Raw genomic sequence first — 1,931 nt, forward strand, 5'->3', positions numbered from 1 at the left:
CTTCCATATGCTGTTGGCTTAATATTCAATATTGTCTACAGATATTTATTGTTTATATCTATCACTTTGATCACCTGCGTCACCTTGGTCCTCTACTGTGTCCATGTACAATGTGAATTCCCTTTACCATGTTACGTGTTGGTTACATGTATTCTATTGGTTCCAGAGCCATTATGGTAGATTATATTATCACCTTCATTATTTGCTATTCGCACTGTCAAGGGATTATACATCTGTACCAACTGCCACATGACTTGCATTACTTTTCTGTGGGAAAAATATACTTCCTCCACTTTTGCTATTAGATTTGACCATGTGACTTGCTTTGGCCAACATGATGTGCAAAGAGAGGCGTGTCACTTCTATGCAGAAGCTTTAAGAGTTATGTATTTTGGCCATTGTTCCCTCTGTCATGAAAATGACATGTTCCAGACAGGGCCTCCTCCTTAAGGTTGGGTCCAAGAATCCAGTGGCAGAAGGCCAGAGTCCACCTACAACTGACATGGAACATGAGCAACAAATGAACATTTGCTGTTGTAAGCCACTGAGATTATGGAGTTTTCACTGCACCACAATGTAGCACGTTGACCATGATAGCCATGCTGGTTTCACATACAACATTTGTTCCACTGATCAAGTACTATGTTCGTTCAAATGCACAATGTTGGTTGCATACATTATAGATGTTGTCTCTTTCCTCAGCTTTGAACATTCTACCCTAGTCCTCCCGGCTCCCCATTCGACAGACCAACCTACCCTGCCCCATGACTTTGAGAAAAGCCCCTTTGATGTCCTTGTTCCTTAGGCTGTAGACCACAGGGTTCAGCAGAGCAGTGAAGGCATTGTAAAAGAGTGAGATCTGCTTGTCTTGCTCATGAGAATAGCTGGAGTTGGGCCTCATGTAGATATAAGTGGCTGGAGCATAGAAGAATGTGACCACAGTCAGGTGGGAAGCGCAGGTGGAGAAAACCTTGCAGCGGCCCTCCATGGACTTGATCTTGAGAATGGCCTGGGCAATACGGATGTAGGAGGCCAAAATGAGGGAAAGAGGGGCAACAACCATGAACACACTGATAACCAGGTCCACCTTCTCAGTGAGGTGGGTATCCATGCAAGCCAAGCTTCGTACTGAGGGGCCTTCACAGAAGTAGTGGTTGACCACATTGGGCCCACAGTATGGCAGCCTCATGGTGAGGAAAGTGTGGATTAGAGAGAGGAAGAAACCACAGGCCCAGGTCCCAGCTGTCAGCCGTGTGCACAGACCCCAGGTGAGGATGACAGTATAATGCAGTGGGTAGCAGATGGCTACGTATCGGTCATAAGCCATGACTACAAAGAAAGTGCACTCAGTCCAGCCCAGGGCACAAAACACATACATCTGTAGCCAACAGCCAGCAAAGGAGATGGTCTGAGAATGTGCAAGAAGATGGACCAACATCTGGGGCATCATGGTGGTGACGTAGCCCACATCCAGCAAGGAGAGGACACAAAGGAAGAAGTACATGGGAGTGTGAAGATGGGTATCCATGCAGATCAGGGTGATGATGAGCCCATTGCCCAGGACTGAGCTCAGGTAGAGGAGAAGGAAGGCAACGAAGAGGATTCTGTTGAATGTAGGGTCATTAGAGAAGCCAAGCAGGATAAATTCGGAAACCCAGCTTTGGTTCTGCCCTGGAGGCATCCACATGGTGGGACCTATAAGAGAACCACACTAATTTAAAAGTCATCTAAAGTATGGTAGTTTAGCAAGAATGTCAATTCTTTAGGCAAACATGCTAAGAGCCTCAGTATCCTCAACTGTAAAATATGGCTAATACTACTCATCTGTCAGGGTTTTTATGAAGAGTAGAGGCAATGTAGATGAAGCACCTAACACAATGCCTTAAAACAGGAAACTGCTATATGCAATCTCCCCAGTATTACTCCACACC

General features: G+C 45.7%; 1 protein-coding gene across 1 annotated transcript; it reads right to left on the reverse strand.

Moving 5' to 3' along the window:
• Positions 1–718: 718 nt before the first annotated feature.
• On the reverse strand, positions 719–1,687 carry LOC308501531 (olfactory receptor 2A12-like; the record flags this gene model as incomplete). Its single annotated transcript, XM_081058047.1, has 1 exon — positions 719–1,687. The coding sequence occupies one exon, from the start codon at positions 1,685–1,687 to the stop codon at positions 719–721; it is 969 nt and encodes a 322-aa protein (XP_080914173.1).
• Between the last annotated feature and the right edge of the window lie 244 nt (positions 1,688–1,931).

Source organism: Rhinolophus hipposideros (assembly GCF_964194185.1).
Source record: "Rhinolophus hipposideros genome assembly, chromosome: 8".
Classification (NCBI taxonomy): Eukaryota; Metazoa; Chordata; class Mammalia; order Chiroptera; family Rhinolophidae; genus Rhinolophus; species Rhinolophus hipposideros.